Source organism: Pantherophis guttatus, chromosome 2 (genome assembly GCF_059756535.1).
Source record: "Pantherophis guttatus breed Tessera chromosome 2, ASM5975653v1, whole genome shotgun sequence".
Classification (NCBI taxonomy): domain Eukaryota; kingdom Metazoa; phylum Chordata; class Lepidosauria; order Squamata; family Colubridae; genus Pantherophis; species Pantherophis guttatus.
The window spans coordinates 125278405-125299140 of record NC_142064.1 but is presented as its reverse complement, the minus strand read 5'-3'; the positions used below and the strand labels follow the sequence as shown (position 1 = coordinate 125299140).

Sequence of the window (20736 nt, the reverse complement as noted above, 5' to 3'; positions counted from 1 at the left end):
ATTACATTCACAGCTGTGTATAGTCCTTCTCTCTCCTCAGGAAGGACAAAGATCTATTCAAAATAAGCATGCTTCCTTCTTGACAGGAAGTTCCTTTTAGCTTTCTCAGTCATTCCTGGCTTCCAACACAAATATTAGGTCCATTACCCAGATCTTGCAAAGCTTAACTCTGAAATAGTCAAGGACCATACATTCCTTTTTAAGAAAGCAAGACCTGATTCTTATACTCTACATTGTACTAAGGCACAGAAAGTTTGTCTGTTAAGACTCTTTTGAAGGAATAGAAAATCAGATCTTCTTGTGGTCCAGCAGGTTCTTAAGTTTCTGGCACAGTTCCATGAAACTGTTGCTTCTTCTGACGTTTTTTGCTGATTTAAATGGATGTACAAAAAATACATACACAATCACACACTTTTATAAGGGATCACCATGGCAAAGTCTTTGCTTCACCTGCAAAGGGACTGCAGTTCAATCCTCAGTGTCCTTAGTCATTTTTTTCCCTTGAATAGAATCTATAGAACAGTGTTGGCGAACCTCTTCGGCACTGAGTGCCAAAATGGAAGTTTGCGCATGCGTGCATGCCGGAAACTGGAAGAACAGCCACCTGGTGCGCATCACAGGAAAGCGGAAGAGCAGCCGCTTGGTGCACATGTGCACGCTGGGAAGATGATCTTCTAGTTTCTGGTGCACGCATGTGCCCCGGCCACCTGGTCTTCTGGTTTCTGGCATGCATGCGCATGTGAAGACCAGGTGGCCAGTATGCACGCGCATGCTGGAAACCAGAGGATCATCTTCCCAGAGCGCATATGCGCATCAGGCAGCTACTCTTCCTGTTTCTGGCGCTCCCACGTACGTATCACCTTGCCGGCGCACCGGAACCCAGAAGAGCAACGGGCAGAGACTCACGTGCCCAGAGAGATGGCTCTGCGTGCCACTTCCAGCACACGCACCATAGGTTCGCCATTACGGCTATAGAAACTTCTTTAATTCTGTATGAATTAAATACACTGAATCCAATAATCATCGTACTCCATTTTATAGAACTATGATCCATGCACTAACTTCTTGAAATTTTCTCTTTTTTTTTTTTTCTTGACTGCTACCTGCAATCAATGCTTACGGTTTGCGTAGGATGGTGGTGAGCAATGCAGTTGGGCCCAGCTGGGTCAGCAATGCCAACGCCTCCAGTAATTCATCTCCATCCCTGTCTTCAGCACTTGGTTCCAAGGCCACAAATCGGAAGAACTGAGCATCTCGATCCTGAAAGTAGCTCTCCTGTCGTACTGCATGGACAAAGGAAGGTGATTCCAGGGCATAAAGGAAGAAATAAGGAGGATCAAGTCAAGAAATGGTTTCATTCCACCACTAAGATTGCAAGGAAGATATTCCACCAAATCACCATCTCATTTACCTCTTACTAAAGGTAATGAAAGTGATCTGGATCTACAAAAGAAAAAAAATCATTTGGAGTATATGTAGACAAAAGTGCCCAGGAAAAGTATTAAAACTCAGCCACACAGCCTCCTTATTCTAGCATGAACAACTCCATTTATCCATTTCTGAGGACAGGGCATTGGCTTCATCTCACAGACCACAGACCTTCATGTCATAGGCTGTAGCTAGTCCAAGCTCTTCCAGTTTATCAATAGAATATGCCGTAGTAACCAAGGCATGTATGATAGGGAGCAGAGGCCCCCATTCCAGGAAAGGGCATAAATGATACACAAGATGAATTTGTCCAAAGGTCCCCCACCTACTTCTCAAGCAATAGCTGCAAGTCCAGGGGAACCCACAAATTGTGAACCAGCTGTGTGTAGGGAAGTCTACTTCACTGAGAGTCAGAAATGAGACCTCACCAGATCAAAGAGAGTGAAAAGCCATTCCATCTTGCTAGGGTTGAATTCTCCCCCCATACCACACCATACCACCAATATCGTCACAGCCTCCAAGCCTCCAAGCACTGAAACAACATCTGTACAGATGGAATGTAAGTCTATATCCGAGTATCACCAGCATACTGCATTGTCTGTGTCATATAATACATATGGGTATATGCATAATTTTGTATTTATTTATTTATTTATTTAGTCATGTTTATGTAGTGTATATTGGAGGTGGTGACCCTTTGAGAGCTACATGCAATGAAATTTCATTTTAATGTATGCAGTTAGTGTACATTCAAAGTGACAATAAAATCATTCTAAGTATAAGTCTCTATGCCATTGAATAACCACATCTAGCAATATTAAAAAGGAGCAGTGAGAAACTTGAACTCTGAGACCACAAATATGGGAGGGCCTAGGGTTAGACCTCTCCACCACCATGACCAATACTGACTGGAACCACAGTCAATGGTATCAAAGCTATCAAGATAATTAAAAGGAGGGCCAGGAGAGATTTACCACTCCCATCCTGGGCTTCCAGAAGTTATCAGCCAGTGTGACCAATGCCATCTCAGTACCATAACCCAGTCTGAACCCTAACTGAAGACTCCAGATAATCCACTTAACCCTGGGCCTGCCAGACTTTCGTGAAAAGGGAAGGTTGCAGCATTCACAAAAGTTGTCAAAATGATTGGATCCAAGGATGGCCTCTTAGGAAGGTGCAAACTATTGTTTCCCTCAAAGCAGGTGGAATACCTCCTCCAGAAAAGACAGGATCCAAGACTTGGATCCAGAAGGTGGGTCCAGTACACAGATAACAAATACAGTCAGGTCCAGAAATATTGGGACATCGACACAATTCTAACATCTTTGGCTCTATACACCACCACAATGGAGTTGGAATGAAACAAACACAATGTCAGCTTTAATTTGAGGGTATGTACATCCAACTCAGGTGAACTTGATTTATGATTATTATTCTGTCCCATTACCTTTGGTCCCTTAACAAGTGGGAGGCACATATGCAAACTGCTGTTAAGTCCTACACTGTTCACCTGAGTTGGATGTACATACCCTCAAATTAAAGCTGACAGTCTGCAGTTAAAGCACATTGTGCTTGTTTCATTCCAACTCCATTGTGGTGGTGTATAGAGCCAAAGATGTTAGAATTGTGTCAATGTCCCAATATTTCTGGACTGTACATGGCATGAAATAGAAAAAGCTACAAATAGGGCCAAATTAAAACCTTTCTGTTGAGTTTTCTGGCAATGCAAATGAACTCTTTCCAAATCAATCAAGAAAAAAAAAAAAAACCAGAGTTATCATACACAGTGAGATCTCTATAAATAGAACTGTTTTTTCCCAGGCTACCCCAGGCTACGAAAAAACCAATTTCTGATTTAAAAATAACCTGGGTTGCTTTCTGAGAGAGCAGGAACACTACCAGCTTTGTTACAGCACTACAATGAAAGGAAGGCTGTGGGAGGGACTTTCAGTGGAGGCATGGCGAGCTAAATATGTCTCCAGGAGACTAGAGAAGATTAACACAAAACAGATTGAATGACTAGACCAGTTTTTCCAAATCTCTTCAGATAAGGAGAGGATGGGAGATCACCCACATGTGCTCTGGACAACTGCTCATGAAATTACAAGACAGTGGTCTAACATGGGTCTGAGTGCCAGGAAACAAAGGGATCAATAATGAAGCTCACAACCACAACAGAGCCATTTAAAAGACATTCAGTTTACTAACCTCGCTTCTAATAAATTACGGAGATTGCCTACTTAGTTATTTTAAGGCTAGTAGATACCTTGCCACCTGGTGAGTTTATCTTCATTTCTCCACAGAAGAAAAAGTAACCATATGTTTAAGAACTTAAAAGAATATGAAATAAATAGCAAAAAGCTAAATAAGAATTTGAGCCAAGAAAGCCATAAACAAATTAAGAATCCAAAAAAATTGGAACACCAAAACTTTTACTATAAAATTTTAGAACTAGCTATATAAAATAAAGAGATTTTCATGGGAACCAGAATTATTTTGTCTATTGTTAAGTCATAATAGATTTAGAGATCTTATGATTCAAATTTGATTTCTTTTGCTATTGTATGTTTGGTTTTAAAATGTAAAATACTCAATAAAAATTATTTTATAAAAAAAGTAATAAATTGGATGCTAGACAGGACTAAAAATTCCAGGCAAAAAGGAAAAAAAAACTTTCTGCTTTTGGTTTTTGATTAAGATTGGGATCTACAAAATAAAACACGAACATTTGAAATATTAAAGAAGATTGAAGAATGGGTCAGAAATTAGTAGCCACAATATCAATATCAGTAGTGTTGTCTGCTTCAATAGGTTTTAAAGGATATAAATGAAGGAATGACAGAATGTGAAAAAAATCTTGCTTGATATAAAAATAATGGAGTCTGAAATATTGGATAAAAATGCAGATAACAAGATAAAGAACGTGTTTAAAGTGGACATACAAATGACAAGAGAATGACCCAAATAAGGACTCTTTACTGGATAGCAAAAGAAGCTGAATGAAGTTTTAAAAATTAAAAGTGAAATGCAAATGATAAACCAAGTTTATAAACCTGAATAATGTCTTTTTATTGGATTTACAAAAGAGGCTTTTTAAAGCCTCAAAGAAGCCAATGCAAAGGGACAAAAAAGAATTGAAGAGATAAAATCCCACAACAATATTTGAAAGCACTAAAGATTATGATTTTCAGAAACAAAAGGAAACAATATGAAATTGATTTTGATCAAGATTTTAAAAAAAGATTTTTTGTAAAGTTCTGGCAGCCCTTTACAGACTTTTGGCTGACATCAGAGCTGAAAAGTTGATGTCTTATGGATTTACTTATAGATAAGTAATGGCTTATGGGAAGAAGATATATCTGTTTGCAAACTTATACAGAGTGAAGAGCTTCCAAACTTGTTTATACTTGTGAATAAGATTGGAAGTCAAGTCCTTACATATTTTTTTCTTTTTTTTTCTTTCTTGTCTTGCTTTGTTTTCTTTTTCTTTACTTTCCCTTTTTTTTTTTGAGCTTGGTTTGTATTAATTTTTATGAGAGAGTGGGGGGAGGGAAAGGGAGGGAGAGAGAGAGAGAGAGGGAGAGGGAGAGAGGGAGGGAGAGAGAGAGCGCTTTCTATGGATATTTTTTCCATGAGGGAGAGCACATTGTTGTGGGTTCATGAATGAGACCACCACAGCTTCTTCAATAGATTGCCAAGCGGTGCAAATACATTCCATAGTACCTTTTCTCTTTTAAATGCAAATTACTGCACAACCCTTTGCCTTATAGCTTTGTTTTATCTCTGGAATTCACAGTCATGATAGAGAACGGGAATCAAATTATGGATTCCAGGAAACCAAAGGTAGGAATACACGTTTGATCTGGAGATTTGGGCAGTACTGCCCCATTTATAAATTTAACTCCGGGGGGGGGGGTGTTAAAGGCTCAGTGAGCAAAAGAACATTTAAGACTGGGCTGAGTAATACCTGTTCAAATGCTCTTCAATGCTATACTGTAGAGAAATCAGAGCCTACCTCAAGAGATGATCAAAGCAAGCTCCCTTGAGGCAGATGAGAAAAAAACTGAGTGCTGGATTGATGGCCAGCATGTATCTCTTACTTAGTCTTAGTAGGGAAGAGATTGATGTCACAGTAAGATAGGTAACTGGCTTTGTGATCCCACTACCAGACCAACCAATCAAGCAACCAACCAATCACATAATTTCTCACAAAAGTCAAGATTCTGAGGAAGTGTTTTTCAACCTTGGAAACATTAAGAGCATGCTGGCTGTGGAATTCTGGGAGTTGAAGCCCACACATTTTTAAGTTCCCATGGTTGAAAAACACTGCTGGAGACCCCATTTCCTTTCATTTACAGATTGGATTCCATTTCGCACCTTGCCTTCCTTCCACAAAATTCAAAAATCCAGACCCAGGATTGTCCTACTGGCCTTCCACCCCAGGAACTGATGGATTACATCTGTTTAGCTTCAGCAAAATGAGTACATCCGTGTCTCTTTGGATCATGTTCAGGGATACTTTGTTATTTGTTTGCTTTACAAAAATTTTGCTAACATCTCGCTAACAAAGAAAACAAAGAGCAGAAACAAAATAGACCAGTTTCTCAAAGGAGGAAAGAAAGAAAACATAAAAAGAATAAGTTTGCTGCGCTAGATAGATTTAGATTTCCTTTGGAAATCATTTATTTATTTATTTATTTATTTATTTATTTATTTATTTATTTATTTATTTATTTATTTATATTTCTATACCGCCCTCCTCCCGAAGGACTCAGGGCAGTGAACAGCCACAAAATAAAACACGTAAATACAAAAGTTTAAAATAGAATGAAAACGAATTAAATAATTTGGTTGAGACCAATTTAAAATACCCCATAATTTAAAAACAAATTAAAATTTACATTTAAAAAGGGGAGAAGATTTAAAATGGATTAAGACATTATATGAATTCCTTATACCTAAAAGTTAATGGCATGCTTTCTCCTACTTTTCTACTATTCAGGGCAAACCAGACAAAAATGTCCACTTTCACCCACGCTTTTTAATATCTGCGTGGGAACCCTTGATGTGGGCTGTTAACACAGAGAGATATACAGAGTAGTACATAACACTTGAGCACAAATTGGCTTTATTTGCAGACAACATTCTTTTATTTCTTAACATCATATTACTATGCCAGTGTTGGTGAAATAAAAATATAAAATTTTAACTGTTGATGGTTATAAAAGACTTATATTACTTTTGGCTGTATATTTTTTCCACTTGTTTGTTATAGCACTTTTTATGTGTGTTTTTTTCTCTTTGACAATGTAGATATCACTATCACTATTATTTTATTTTTTTTCTTATTAATTTAAAATACAATAAGGTAGTCCTCGACTTACAACAGCTCATTTAGTGATCACTCAAAAGTTACAACGGCACTGAAAAAAATGACATGACCTGTTTTTCATGCTTATCACCATTGCAGCATTCCCAGGGTCACGTGATCAAAATTCAGACACTTGGCAACTGACTCGTATTTATGACGGTTGCAGTGTCCCGGAGTCACGTGATCCCCTTTCGTGACCTTCTGACAACCAAAGTCAATGGGGAAGCCAGATTCATTTAACAACCTTGTGACTAACATTAACAACTGCAGTGATTCACTTAACAACTGTGGCAAGAAAGGTCGTAAAATGGGGCAAAATTTACTCAACAACCTGCCTCGCTTAGCAACAGAAAACTGTGGCTCAATTGTAGCCGTAAGTCAAGGGCTACCTGTAATAAATAAATGTAGAATTCCCCACTAGGAATCGTATTGAGACTAGGAGCATAAACCAACATTCTCAAAAGATCTCAAATAGTGATTAAAAATAAACCCTGGGCATGAAGGGTGAGAATATTACATTTCCAATAAATATCATTAGATTGTTGTTTTTTAAAAAAATAATCAATGAGAGAGTCAAAGAATAGGAGTTTAGCTAAAAGCAATGCAGATAGGAGTATTTTGCAAACTGCCATGCTTTTTTCCTCACACAGAAAGTGACACTTACCATGAGCCAGTACTCCTTCATCCATCAACACTTGACAAAGACCAAGGGCCTGGCTGCGGGTCTGCACCGAAAGCCCTGCACTAAGAAGTGCGTCTACCAGTTCCTTCCCAGAACAACACTGCCTGAAAGAAACACAAAACGACAGTGATTTCCAAGTGGTTTTTGAGATCAAGGTAACTAAGAGGGCATGCTTCAATTTCCAGGTAGGATTGTTCACTGATAAAGCTTCAGGTTAATGTTCCTCACATTTTCTGCAATCACGGACCACCAAATAAATGTTCGGAAAATGCAGGGATCACCTTATTAAAGAAATCCCTCCTCTCTGAGCATGGGAGTTGAGTAAAACAATGATTATACTTGTGTTTGTGCACAGCTTCATGCCCCTCCACTTTAAAAGAGATCATCATGGTTTGTTATTGATGCTACTGTCCCCTTCCATCAGGGGTGAAATCCAGCAGGTTCTGACAGGTTCTGGAGAACCGATAGCGGAAATTTTGAGTAGTTTGGAGAACCGGCAAATACCATCTCTGGCTGGCCCCCGAGTGGGGTGGGAATGGAGATTTTGCAGTATCCTTCCTCTGCCACGCCCAACAAGCCACACCATGTCCACCAAGCCATGCCCACAGAACCGGTAGTAAAAAAGTTTGTATTTCATCACTGCCTTCCATCCATTGTTGGGACAGGACAGAAAACAGGTATGTTACTGAAGCTTCCTGGTTAGGTCCCTTAGAAGAATTCCAGACATCATTCAACTGAGAAATTTGCTCCCATAAATTGGCAAAAGTTGTAGTTCGTGACTCCCAGATCAGAGGTAACTTGCTGGGAAGCAATTGAAGACTGCTTGCATCAAGCAATAGTTTTCCGAGAAGTATCCACTATGGAATCAACATCTTAAATTAGAAAGATTTGGCTTTACCAGGAATGGAAGTATAAAAACATAAGAGTGTCACATTATTTCAGGATTTCTCAACCTTGAGACCTTTAAGATGAATGGACTTCAACTCCCAGAATTCTGCAGGCAGCACCCTACTCCACACTCCCAAAAAGTCCAAAGTTAGGTATCTTTTTTTAAAAAGTTTTTTATTTTTATTTTTCATAAACACATTTACATGTAAAGTCATTTCCATCATTTTTCATTCATCTTTTCTTTTAACTTTCATTTTTCATTTTTACTTTTTCGGGGCTGCTCTTCTACCCTTTACCTTTACTGCAACCTTTCTTCTTCTCCTCCCCTTCTCTTCCCGTTTCTCCTCCTACTTCCTTCATTCTTCCTCTCCTTCTCTTTCCTACTTCCCCTTCTCTTCCCCCACTCCTCGCTTCTTCCCCCCTTCTAACCTTCTTCTCTACTCCTCTTTCCCCTCCCTTTTCTTCTTCTCCTTTTCCCTTTCTTCTTTCTCCTCTCTTTTCCCTTCCTCTCTCTCTACTTCTTCGCCTCTCTCCTGTTGTTTCCCTTTTCAGTTCAATCTAAAGTGGTATTTGAACAGCCCCAATTTTCTAATTATCTTTATACTCATTTCAATTTCTTATTCAATTATTATTTATTTTTATTTCATCATTTGCATACATTTTATAATATCTCACTTTTTTCCCTTTTACCCCCCCCCTTTCTCCTTTTACTTGGCATCATCTGGGTATCTATTTTTCTAATTGTTTTCTCCCATCTATTCGCTATCTATTTTATCTCTATGTCCTTATTCATATTTCTTTTCTAACCAATCATAAAATTTATCCCATGTCTTGAAATACATCGACTCCTCTTTATCTTTTATTCTCAATGTTAATCTATTCATTTCTGCACATTCTAAAATTTTCTTTATAATATCTCCTTCCAACAGAATTTTATCTGCTTTCCAGTTTTGTGCAAATACAATTCTAGCCGCTGTTATTATATGAATAATCAAATATGTATCTTCTTTGCTATAATTCTCTGGTAAAATTCCCAATAAGAATATCTCTGGTTTTAACTCTATATGTTGCTGCAATATTCCCTCTAACCATGTTTGTATTTTCACCCAATATTGTTTTGCTTCTTTACACAACCACCACATATGATAGTATGATCCCAGCAACTGATGACATTTCCAACACTTAGCTGATTTATCTTTAAACGTCTTAGCTAATCTTTCTGGTGGCATATGCCATCTATAAAACATCTTATACAGGTTTTCTTTATAGGCTGTTGCCATTGTTAATTTATAATTTCTTTCCCAAAGTTGTTGCCATTTGTCCAATTCTATGGTGTATCCAAAATTCTTTGCCCATGCTATCATTGTTTCTTTTACTTCTTCATCTTCTAGTCTAATATGCAATAAATAATTATATAATTTCTTAATCATTTTCTCATCTGTTCCTGTCAATATTTCATCCAGTTCTGATTTCTCCAAGTTAAAGCCATATTGCCTACAATCTGCTTCATATCTTGATTGTATTTGCAGTCTTGTATACCAATCTATCTCAATCCCTTGACTCTCTAGTTCTTGTTTTTGTTTCAGTTCTCCCCGATCTGTCAAAATGTCTTTATAACAATATTCCCCATGTTCACAATATTTGGGTATGTCACCGCTTCTATTGTAGAAAGCCACATTGGAATATTCAAATAATGTTTTTCTTTCACTCTCTCCCACACTGATAGCAAACCATTTCTTACATAATGCCTTTGGAAATATCCATGTATCCTTTGTTTCCCGTACCATCAAAAGGCATGCCAACCCAGTTGTAAATCATGACCCTCCAATGTCAATAGTCTTGTATTCCTTAATAAAATCCATTCTTTAATCATGGATTAAACAACATTAGATATCTTGAAAACCTAAAATTCTAATTTTGTTTCATCTGTAATCAGGGAACTCTAATCAATGGAATTCAAATCACTCCGGGTTCATTAACTGACATTTATATGAGAACATGTAGTATAAAACCACTTTCATATGGTTTTGGATACATGCATATACAATTTTAGGGCATGTCACATTTTTCAACTTTCAATTTTCAAACAATAGGGGTGCCTTGTGACATGCCTTGTAAAAATATTTTGGTTACTGTCATATAATTTAGATGTGCTTGGTAAATAACTACATAAGTATCACAATTTTTTAACATTGTGTTTGTTTCATTATCCATATAATAAAGCCAATTTATAGGTACAGGTAAAAATGAATGCAAATAAATGCCCTCATAAGTCATACACCGGCCAGAGACCCTCTCTTAGGAAGATGGGCAGTTAGGAAATATGAAAGATAGATAGATAGATAGATAGATAGATAGATAGATAGATAGATAGATAGATATAGTCAGTCAGTCAGTCAGTCATGTGGCTACTTAATGATTGCTGAAACAAACAATTATTGTACAAGATTCTGCAAGGTTTTTCTTCTAGAACAGTTAATTCAATGGAAACTGAATACTGTCAAGGAAAGAGTTCCAGACTTGTGCAAATCTACACTCAGAAGCCTCATTGTTCTCATGTAACATATCCCTGGATATTTTGCTCGTGAGGGCACTCATAAAATCTTTAGCGAAAACAGTAATGTCATTTACCTGTACCTCATTTTCAACCTAGCCCATGAGAGGGGGGGGGGGGAACAGAAGTGCCAGTTGCTTTTAATTTCTTGCTCCAGGGGCCCGCCCACATGTATACATACCTGTGAAGCCTGAGGTGATGCTTATGGTCGCGGATTATATCTGGATACATGACTATCAAGTGTGCGCAGAGGAGCCTTCCTGCTCTCCGAATTTTGTTGGAGGAAGCCTGCAAAATAAAATGTAAGAGGGGCTACTGTACTTGATCTCATCTTCCGGCTATTCAAATGTCAGTGAATACTAATTTGGGCAAGAGGACAGAGCTGCTAGCCATGCTTTAAGAAGTCATCTCTAACCAAAGCATTAGCAGAAACACTTGCACTATGTTGATAAACACTTTGCAAATATATAGAACAGCATTTTTTATACAAATAAAAATGATTTCTTTTTTTAAAAAAAATGAGAAAAGCAACCCTAAGCTCTAGAACTGTACTCCCAGAATGGAGATTGCCTATCTACATATCATCTTCCCATTCATATCACCCAATAAAGGGTATTACAATTCACCCTGCCTCCGATTCACATGGATGTTCCATAACCATCATGCTTCGTAGCCATTGGTAGGCGGTCCTTGGCTTGCAACCATTTGTTTAATTACGGTTCAAAGTTATGACAGCCTTGGAAAAAGTGACTTATGGCCTACACTCACACTTTTTTTTTTTAAATTTGATTTATATGCCGCCCTTCTCCGGAGACTCAGGGCGGCTTACAATGCGTTAAGCAATAGCCTTCATTCTTTTGTATATTTATACAAAGTCAGCTTATTGCCCCCACAAACTGGGTCCTCATTTAACCTACCTTAGAAAGGATGGAAGGCTGAGTCAACCTTGAGCCTTGGAGAGATTCGAACCAGCAGAAATTGCAGGCAGCTGTGTTAATGACAGGGTGCACCAAACCACTGTACTATCAAGGCACTTAACAATCATTGCAACACTCCCACAGTCAGTGATCACAATTTGGGTGCTTGGCTACTGCTAGCTTGTATTTATGACTAGTTGCCAATTTCTGGGAAAAAGTGGCATAAAAACACCCATTGGGAAAGCTGGATTTGGTTAATGATCATGTGATTGACTTAACGACTGCAGTGATTTGCTTAATAATTGCCATAAAAATGGTTGTAAAATTTGGTATGAATCAACTTATGACTACAAGAACATACGACAGAAATGTCAGTCACAACTGTGGTCCTAAGTCAAGAACTACCTGTAGTCTGATCCCTTGTGTCTTACAGGTGCATTTAAAAGTGCCTAGGAGCATGTGGGTGATAAAATATTTTAAAAACTAGACTGCCATAAAGAGATAATTCCTATAAAACTGTGTTTTTTAAAATGATCTCACCTCAAATGCATGTGTTTGCATCTCCTGAAAAGCTACTTAAAATCAGAGTTGTAAACAAATACATTTGAGCTTTGATTTTTTTTTAAAAAAATTAAATTTGTAAAATTTAAGCAGCTTTTCAGGAGATGCAAACAGATGGTATGTGGGTGTTCCCATGTTTTGAAATGCCTGTTCTGAATTTGAATCCAAAAAATGTGCAACCTGAATTTGCATAATCTTGTATGTTCACAACAAAAACATCAATCAAGAATTAACAACCAGGATTCCTAAATATAAATGTTACATTCTTGTGGTCAATAGAATCAGTAAGGAACATGAGATGTCTCCAGCTCTTATAGTATGAATAAAGTAGGTAGTATTTTCATGTGATCACATTATTCTACAAGCACCAACTTATCATAATAATTAGAACAGCTCGCCCAGACTGCAGAAAGAATGTGTCAAACAGATAATTAGCAAATTCAAAGCAGAATACAGATCTGAATGAAGGACTTCCATTAGTAAATTCATTGCTGGCTGAGCTGCTTTACTATGTGTAGTGTTACAATGAACCACAGAGGTCCATCTTCCAAAACTTGGAATCTTCTGGAGATGTTGGCATTACAACTACCAAGACTGCCTGGAATGGACAACTTTTGTAGAGGAAACCTATTTAGAGATGGTGGTGCTAGAACTCAAGGAATGAGTGAGCTTTGTTACATTATAGCTGATACTTTTTTGTTTGCGCACATATCGTGTTTATTACCTGCTTTAGGTTGTGGCCAGGCACCAGAGTTGATTCACTCTCTGGAAGAGGAGTCTGGAAACAAAAACCAAACAAAAATCAAGGACATTTCCATAGACATTTTACAAAGTGAGGAAGGAACTATCTCTTACATTTGTTAAGGCCAGGGCAATACAAATATTGTAGTATCCTCCACTCAAAGGAAATGACCAAGGGACCCGGTGTGAGATTTATTTTTATATTATGTTATACTGGTATATGTTAGTATAGTTCCAAGTCTTATTTTAGAATCTGATTCATTTTTCATTATAGCTACCTACCTATGGCAGCATGTGTGCACAAACACAAGCACACACCAGTTTTAAAAAAATCTTACAGCACTTTCAAACAGTTAGTTCTGGAGCTCCAGAAAATTCAATTATTTTCTACAATAATATGCAGTTTAAATGAATAACAAAACAGGAATCATAAACGGTTTAAAAAAAAATATTTCGACTTTAACAAATCTTTAACAGATTAACAGAGTTGGAAGGGATCTTGTAAATCATCTAGTCCAATCCTCCACCCAAGCAGGAGAACCTACACCATTTTGGACAAATGGCAGTCCAGTCTCTTCTTGAAAGCTTCCAGTGATGAAGCTCCATAACTTCTTTTGTGTAAAAAGTTTTTTATTTTTATTTTTCATAAACGTATTTAAATGTACAGTCTCTTATTCATCATTAATCATTCATCTTATCCATTTACTTTCATTTGTTAGTTATTCGGGACTGCTCTTTTACCATTTCCTCTCCTTTATTTTACCACAACCTTTCCTCTTCCTCTTCCCTTCTCTTCCTTCTTATATCTCTTTCTACTTTCCTCATTCCTCCTCTCCTTCTCTTTTCTACTTCCTCTCTCCTTTCCCCTACTCCTCTCTTCTTCCTCCCTGTCTAACCCTCTCTCCTACTCTTCTTTCCCCTCCCTTTTCTTCCTCTCCTTTTCCCTCTCTTCTATCTCTCACTCTCCTTTCCTCCCTACCTCCCTCCTTCCCTCTCTCTACTCCTCTCTCCTTTTCTACTCCCTTATTGTTTCCATTTTCAATTCAATCTAAAATGGTATTTGAGCAGCCCCGGTGTTCTATTTACCTACATCTTCATTTCAAATTCTTTTTGCTTTATAATTACATCTCTTTTATCATTCCTGTACATCATTAATCAACCCATGTATCATCTGGGTACAACATTTTTGTGTCATCATTTTTTATTTATTTATTTATTTATATGCCACCCTTCTCCGGAGACTCAGGGCAGCTTACAAGGTGTTAAGCAATAGTCTTCATACTTTTGTATATTTTTTTTATACAAAGTCAGCTTATTGCCCCCACAAACCGGGTCCTCATTTTACCTACCTTAGAAAGGATGGAAGGCTGAGTCAACCTTGAGCCTGGTGAGAATTGAATTTGCAGTAATTGCAGGCAGCTGGAAGCTAAATACTACCTTTTAACAGTAGCATTAGTCTGCTGCGCCACTCAGGCTCCTAGATCATTTTCAACATTTATCATCGTTTTCTTAATGCGTACATTTATCTTTCCTCTTTCATTTAATTTTAACGTACTACAACATATTCTTCCCAAAATTCTTACTTTTACATTATTTATTGTCTATACTCGCTTTCTATCCATTGATAAAATTTCCCCATATATTGTAATACTCCGACTCTTCTTTCCCTTTAATTGCCAATGTCAATCTATTCATTTCTGCACATTCCAATATTTTCTTAATTACCTCTCCCTTTGTAGGGATTTTTTCTGCTTTCCAATTTTGTGCAAATACCATTCTTGCTGCGGTTCGTTATTACATCTCCCATAACTTCTTGAAGGCAAGCTTTCACCTTCTTTGACTGCTTTGATGTGAATAAAATGATACTGTAACCAAATATGGCATTTTTTTTAAAAAAGGAAGAAAGGAATATTCCACTGGCATTTACTGTAGAAATATCATTCTTGCTGCTTTTTCACAGCAAGCAGGTGTCTTTCACGCCAAAGCAGCTGAAAATGAACATTTATCAACCTATCTTGATACATAGATAGCTGTACCTAGATACATGTACAAGCCTGACTTTACAAGCAGATGGAATCGAAGGGAATGTAAAACAAAAATTTGTTCGAAAAGAGGCAAGCGGTCATGTTTTAAAAAAGATCAGATAATCCCAGTCAAGGGAGTGTAGATTCTTCGCATTAAAAACAACCATGAATAAATGCAAACAATTTTCTCATAGGAAATAGGCTTAATCTAGCCATGTATATGAAGTGAACAAAAGAGGAAGGATTTTGCTCTTCCATGTTTTTCCACAATTGAAAAATAAATGAAATACAGGGTTGTGAGCATCATGAGAACTACAGTTGATTACTAAGAGGGTAACATCACCTTAGCCAAGATAGATGGAAATATTGATATAGGCTGCTTTGATATAATAGATTTTTTTAAACATGTAAACTCCCCCACCCTCAAAAAAAAAAAAATCAGAACATTTTTATCAGTTTTTCTTGTTCCCTTCCTTCCACACCCTCTTCTACTAATTGTGACTCACACTGATTTCCAATTCTGTGACTTGCAAAGGAAGAAGAGCCCCAGTTCAGACCTTTCTGCAGCTGCTGAGCATATATTATTTTGCTTATGGAGGACTACAGTCATTTTGAGAGAAAGTCCAATTAACATTTGATGAGGAATGGTATTATATTACAGTCATAGGTCAGGCATAGAAGCTATAACTAAAAGCAACTTTAAAAAGTAAATAAACATTTGAAGAGATAATTTGAACTCCCATTTCATCCCAAAGAAAACTCAAATGCACATCCCTGCTTAACCAGCACTTGTAGAGGCTTTGTGGTTATTCACACACAGTACTCCTTGAAAACCCACAACGTAAGAGATAAATGGCTGGGTGGACACTCAATTGCTACAACAGCCTTTTCAAATGGCATGTTGGTAGGCAAATCAGACCACATTCATTTCTGATTATATAAATTGGAAAAACTGTGGGAGTGTTTTTGTAGTCCCTTCTTGAACTCACATGCTTTGCCAATAACCCAGGGATGGTGACTTGATGACCCAGCATATGTTGCCAAATGACAAATTTCAACAGCTCCCACTAGCATGACCAATTCTGAAAACATCTGGAAGGATACAGATTCTCCAACCCTGACATACAGTAATGGAAATGTGACGGTATCAGGATGTCACCAACAAATGCTTATCAGGGAGATAAGGGAGTGAAGGAAAGAACATTGTTATATGATCATTGAGGATCATATAATGTATATTTGCTGGAGGTTATGGTGTTACATCTGTGTGTAGAAAATAAAACCACAAAGAAAATACCAATATCCCTGTTTCCCTGTGGATACCAAGGATGTACAGTCTGCCGTTGCTGAAAAATATCATTACTACAAAGATGTGAAAGTTCAAGCAGTGTTTTTTTATGGACAGCAGAATGGGAAGGAATGGCATTTTGATTTTTTTTCCCCTCTCAGCCCCCTCTTGAGCCAGCTGTGCGTAAACAGAAGAAATTAAATGACATAACAAGCAGGCAGCAAACAACAAGAGTTACTCCCTTTGACACTTCAGCAAACTGCAGAGTGGCTTGGCTGGAATGCTCCGGAATGCTGAGTGCTATAACAAGAGCCCACGAAAACATTTCAATAAACACAACTGTATTCCTCACATTCTTTTCAGTAGCTGCTTTAGATACTAATCAGCTTGCAACATGGACATGAAAGATTAGCATTTTTCTGGCACAGACGGCCAGTTTATATTCAACTCAGAAGAAGAAACCAAGAAAGAGGAAGGACAGTGGAAGTTCGGATTAACATCTGGCAAAACACAAAAGTGAAATCCGAGATAAGGCAAACACGGTTAACCGTGGAATAAAAACCCATTGAACACAGTGTGTAGTAACTTATTTCAAAATAAAAATGCATAGGAAGCAGTGGTGGGTTGCCCTCGGTTCGGACCGGTTTGCAAGAACTGGTAGTAAAACCGCCAGGAGGCTCTGCCCACTGACCCGGATGTCATCATAGGTGATCTGTGCATGCGCAGAAGAGCGCGCGCAGGCACGATGTGAACTGATAATAAAGGTAAGTAGAACCCACCCCGATAGGAAGGCATTGTATGATTTGACGCTGAAGACAGCAGGCAGCAGCTGAGTTCACACATCATGCTACAAGGCATCTTATACACGGCATCTTCTTCAGCAAGCTATTATTAAACATTGTAGGGAAAGCAAAGTAGCAGGTGTGCTATTGTGGTACTTTGGAGCAGAAAGCACCTTGACATACCATGCTGGTCCCAAGAAGTCTGATGTCATTAGCAAAACTAAACTCTGTTACCCGAAGAGTACATTCTAATTAGGCATCCAATAATCACATTCAACCAGATGATTTACTTAAAAACTTCAGTGATTTGCTTAACCACCAGCAAAAAAATCATAAAATTGGCCGTAACTCGTCTTACTTAAGAATGGAAATTCTGGCCCCAATTGTGATCACATGTCAAGGACTACCTATATCTACCTACACAATCCTATCCCAGTGCCTCAGTAAAAAAAAAAGTCAGGTCTCAACGGCTTTCAAAGGCTAAAAGGTTGGGAGCCTGTTGAATCCCTGGTTGCATCTTATTTCCAGGACCCATCACTAAGAATAAAGTGGCACATTCTCTCTTCAGCCCCTCACAGCCACCTCACAAAAAGCCACCGGTCTCCACTGTTGCTCTTTCTGAAATCCAGAGTTTCGTCCTCTCCACCTTGGCACAGCAATATATCTTATTTTTCTTTAAGCCGGGGGGAAAGGGGGGTGTCCAACCTTGACAACTTTAAGACTGGTGGACTTCAATTCCTAGAATTCAACTTAATTTCAACTACCAGCCATCATGCTTTAAAAACCTAATCAGATTCAGTTCTCCCCTCTCTCTCTCCACTGAACTCCATCAGATCCAACATTATCTATTTGTAGTCTTTACTTAACAACAGAAATTGGGACTGGAAACTCCATTGTCAAGCAATGCCATCATAAATTGAAAAATCACATGACCACACTGCTTAGTGATGGCAGTTCCAACAGTCCTGGTTGCCATCATTAAGTGAGAACTACATGGAGTCGTTGAGCAAGGACCTCATATGACCATTACTTCCAATTTTCTGCCAGGTTTCCTGCAGACTTTGCTTGTGTAAAACCAGCAGGAAAGCTTCAAATTGGGATCACCTGACCGTGGGATGCTGCAATATCATAACTATAAGCTGGACACCATGTACCCGGGTCATAGTCACATGATTGAAAGGACACTGTGCCAGCTGTCAGTACAAGGTCTAGTTATAACTACCAATCAATCAGTGCCATTGTAAGTTTAAATAATTGTTAAACAAGTGGTCATTAAATAAGGAATCATGTGTGTCCACCCTTCAGCAGATTAAAATATATGATGATTGATCAGATCAGAGAAAGGTAATACTACAAAAGAGCTGACAAAGAAAAATAATCAAACAAAGGGATTCACACTTCTAGCCTTTCAAAGGCCAAACTATTTCTTTCTTCTGTACATGTTTATTTTTACCACATCTCTTTCATTACCCTTATTCCTTTTTTTTTTTTAATTTGATTTTTATTATAACATATAGTGATACAATCGGTACATTTTCGGTTCATTGGTGCAATTATATACATATATACATCTACATGCATTATTACTTGTCTTTCATTTGATATTGTTTCTTAAAGCTAGATTTAATTTCAAAGCACTTCAAGATAATAGTACTCAACTCTCTAAGGCTAAATATAATACTATTCATATAGATTTTGTTAATTAGTTAATATTTAACCTTTATTTCCTTCTTTATTTCTTTTCCCCATCCATTCGTACCACATGTCCCACACGCTATAAAATTCCGAATCTTCTCTGTCATTAATTTCTAAAGTCAGTTTGTTCATTTCGGCGCACTCCAATATTTTTCCAATAACATGTTCTTGAGGTGGTATTTGTTTTTCTTTCCAATACTGGGCAAAGGAAATTCTAGCGGCTGTCAGAATATGTATAATTAAATACTTTTTCTTTTTTGCATATTCAGTTTTCAAAATTCCCAGGAGAAAGGCTTTTGGGTCGAAATCAAAATTTTCTTTTATTATTTCTCTAATCCATATCCATATCATCCTCCAGAATTTTTGTGCCTGATTACATGTCCACCAGCAATGGTAAAAAGTACCCTGCTGATGGTCACATTTCCAACATTTAGGGCTCGAATTGGGGTAGATCTTCGCTATCCTAGCTGGGGCCATATGCCATCTATAAAACAGCTTGTATTGGTTTTCCTTGTAAGCCGTCGCCTTTGTCATTTTAAGATTATTATTCCATATTGAATCCCATTCGTTCAGATTTATATTCTGTCCTATGTTTTTGGCCCATGCTAACATCGGTTCTTTAACTACTTCCTCTGCCATATCGTACTCCAATAAATAATTATACAATTTAGCTAGAATTTTGTCGTCCGTACCCATCCATATCTTGTCAAATCCATTTATGCTCGTTTCAATGCCAAATTCCTCCTTATCTTTTTTATATCTAGATTTAATTTGGTTATATGGCCACCAATCTATAGAAATACCTTCTTCCATCAATTCTTCTCTTGTTTTAAGGTTCCCTCCCCCATCTAATAATTCATTGTATCTGACCGTTTTACCCATTTCTAGTATATTTGGATATATTATAGCCTCCATGGTGGAAAGCCATCTCAGAATTTTCCTATAGTGCTTCTGTCTCATCTCTCCCCATATTTGTATCAATATCTCCCTTATTTTATTTCTCATTACCCTTATTCCAAGTCACCTACATTCCTTAAATTACTCTCTACATACAATATCCTTTACCTGATTTCATCTTCTTTGAGCTTCCTTACTATATCTTCAGAGTGCATAATGATACAGCTGTAGCTGTAGCTGTACTTTGCAGTGTTATTTGTCCCTAAGTGGATCAGCAGGGGGAAAAAAGTAATTTTCAAAACCACAATCTCTAATCTTGAAAAACAACACAATTCATGAGGTAATATATGTTTGTTTGGGCTCCTCTTGGCCATTGGCCATCAGCTGACACAATTGTTCTCTGTCTCCTATTGAGCATTGTCGCTCCTTTTTTTCCCCTCCATAAATGCTCAGAGCCTATTTCTTTGGTGAGCATTTCAAAGCTGTCTCTCGATTCCTTTGGTGCAAAATTTCTTCTAATTGCTTCTTGCTTTTAGTTGCTCATCCACTGAATATGTCCCTTTGTTTACTTTCTTTGTCAGCTGTTTTGTACCACTTCTTTTCTTCTTTTTTCTTTTTTTCTTTTTGATGTGATAAAACTGCATATGCCCTGATCTGCTGAAGGGTGGCCACACTCAAGTTTCGATTCTCTGACTTTTTCTTAATCATAAACATTTTCAGTCAGGACTATAGATTTCTGTCTGCTCATCTTCACTTTTGTTTCTTCAACACCATTAACAGAACATTTTTATTTCTTCATGTTCTCCCTTCTCAGACTCTCAATGCGCCAAAAACATGCTACTCATTAAGAGGAAAAGGTTGTTAGGGACACTACCAACAAACTCTTATTCATTCTCAATGATCATTTG

At 37.7% G+C, this 20736-nt stretch overlaps 1 protein-coding gene and 1 long non-coding RNA gene across 3 annotated transcripts in view; one reads left to right on the top strand and one right to left on the bottom strand.

Moving 5' to 3' along the window:
* The window catches only part of RAPGEF3 (Rap guanine nucleotide exchange factor 3), a 76625-nt gene that overhangs the window by 31608 nt on the left and 24281 nt on the right, over positions 1-20736 (bottom strand). For both annotated transcript variants that reach the window (XM_034419308.3, XM_087886666.1), the window contains 4 exons: positions 13126-13179; positions 11105-11211; positions 7464-7585; positions 1121-1283 (listed from right to left, as the gene is read on the bottom strand). In XM_034419308.3, coding sequence (XP_034275199.2) covers positions 1121-1283; positions 7464-7585; positions 11105-11211; positions 13126-13179 — 446 coding nt within the window. The remainder of the gene's footprint in view (positions 1-1120; positions 1284-7463; positions 7586-11104; positions 11212-13125; positions 13180-20736) is intronic.
* Positions 1215-7789, top strand: LOC117666561 (uncharacterized). The gene is made up of 2 exons (XR_015732379.1): positions 1215-1423; positions 7450-7789. It is a non-coding gene; the product is annotated as an uncharacterized LOC117666561 (long non-coding RNA).